The 1,615-nt window shown below is 38.1% G+C and overlaps 1 protein-coding gene across 1 annotated transcript; it reads right to left on the bottom strand.

Moving 5' to 3' along the window:
- Positions 1-204: 204 nt before the first annotated feature.
- On the bottom strand, positions 205-1,276 carry LOC109592485 (nucleolar RNA helicase 2-B-like; the record flags this gene model as incomplete). Its single annotated transcript, XM_020007923.1, has 2 exons — positions 542-1,276; positions 205-488 (listed from the first exon to the last, which is right to left on the bottom strand). Coding segments are annotated over exons 1-2 (407 nt in total), but the record flags the coding sequence as incomplete, so codon positions are not given.
- Positions 1,277-1,615: the final 339 nt, after the last annotated feature.

Here is a 1,615-nt window from a genome sequence, read left to right as displayed (position 1 = left end):
AGCAATATTGCTACTGCTAACTGACCATCATCCAGTGTGTAGAGTTGGCTCATGGACTAGGAAAGTGCCACTAGAAGATATAGAAGCAAATATATTACTTTCTGCCACTCTACTCTTAGTAAAGAAGACTCCAAAATGGCGGCAGAAAAATTTTACTTTATTTACGGTATCACAATGAATATACTCAAAATTCTATGAATATACTTAGCACCAACTGGACTATACTTAGCGCCAACTGGTCTATACGGTATCTTACGAGCTTGTCCCATTACATCCTTCTTGTCATAAATAGGATCAAAAGTCTTGTATTGTATAGGGAAGAGGTGAGTTATACCACGTGACTTAAGGGTCTTCCTGGATACTTTACTGATACGATACTTCTTAAAGTCACTCTCTGGAGGAGGTCCTTCATCTTCTTCTTCTCCTTTACTCTTTACAGACTCACCATTAGCATCTTTGAGGTGTTTCACCTCATGGACATCTTCAGACTAAAAGGAACCACAATCAGTTTAAACTAAGAAAGTACTCTAGGATTACTTACCTTTCTCTTTCTCTTCATTTTTGACCACGTGGTGAAGAGGTGTTGGCATGTGGGTGTAAGCATAGGCGTGGCATCTTGATCATTTTTGTCCTCTACTATACTCGAGATTATACTTGAAGACATCAATCGAAACCGAAGAACTTTTATCAATGGCAGAGAGAAAGAGGTCCAAAGAGTCAAAAGGGATAGATGGAGAGGAAGGGACTGGACCCACTGATGGTTCTAAACAAAAAGGTGGGGGCGGGGAAAAGGATAATCAGATGCAGAAGAGAGTAAGCCGATTAGGTGGAGCTGCTCATTATGTTCACAAACGAGTAAAAGGACAACCAAAATCGACACTTAAAAAGAAAGAAGGAAAGAGCTCATTTCCACCTTCTCTCGCACAAGAAACATGGAGTCCGACTCCATGGCAGAATACAACGCAACCATTAGCAGTTATATCCTCAGTAGAGACACTATCATCAACTGAAGGAGCAACTCCTCCTACTGCATTAAAATATGATGATCATGATGTAAGTGTATTTTGCTGTGACTGATTGTATTGTAGCTAACTAGGCTTGCATAGCCATATTCCTCCCCTTTTTGATATATGACTAATTGGATTGTGTCCAAATGTCAAAAAGGGGAGTCTGGCTATGTGTGCATGACTAATACAATGCTATAGCTTACCATTTGAGCATTGAATTTAGTGATCTTTTTTAAAATTATTAAAAGGCACAGGTTACTAATATTTACTTAAAGGGCAACTAAATTGAATTTTTTGGATTTTTCAATAATCAAGTCACAGTATCTATATAACATTTGAACAACAGTTATGCACTTATTTTGATCAAAAAGTCTTTCACTTGCAAGAAAGTGCTCTTTACATTTCATCCTTTTTGTTGGCAGCCATCTTCTTCCTGTTTCAGCAACAATGCGGGGGCGTGCAATTTGTGATGTCATCAGATGCATTGATGGCTGTTCCTTGTATCTCTTTCATGCAGAAAGAACTTGTTGCTACTGGCCGTCGTAATAAAAAATAAAAGCAAATTTAGTATAATTTATTTCCAAATGATTTAGTCAAGTGAATGCTGC

The sequence above is a fragment of the Amphimedon queenslandica genome, unplaced genomic scaffold (assembly GCF_000090795.2).
Source record: "Amphimedon queenslandica unplaced genomic scaffold, v1.1 AMPQUscaffold_5023_Cont23002, whole genome shotgun sequence".
NCBI lineage: Eukaryota > Metazoa > Porifera > Demospongiae > Haplosclerida > Niphatidae > Amphimedon > Amphimedon queenslandica.
This window is presented reverse-complemented; position numbering and strand designations above follow the sequence as displayed.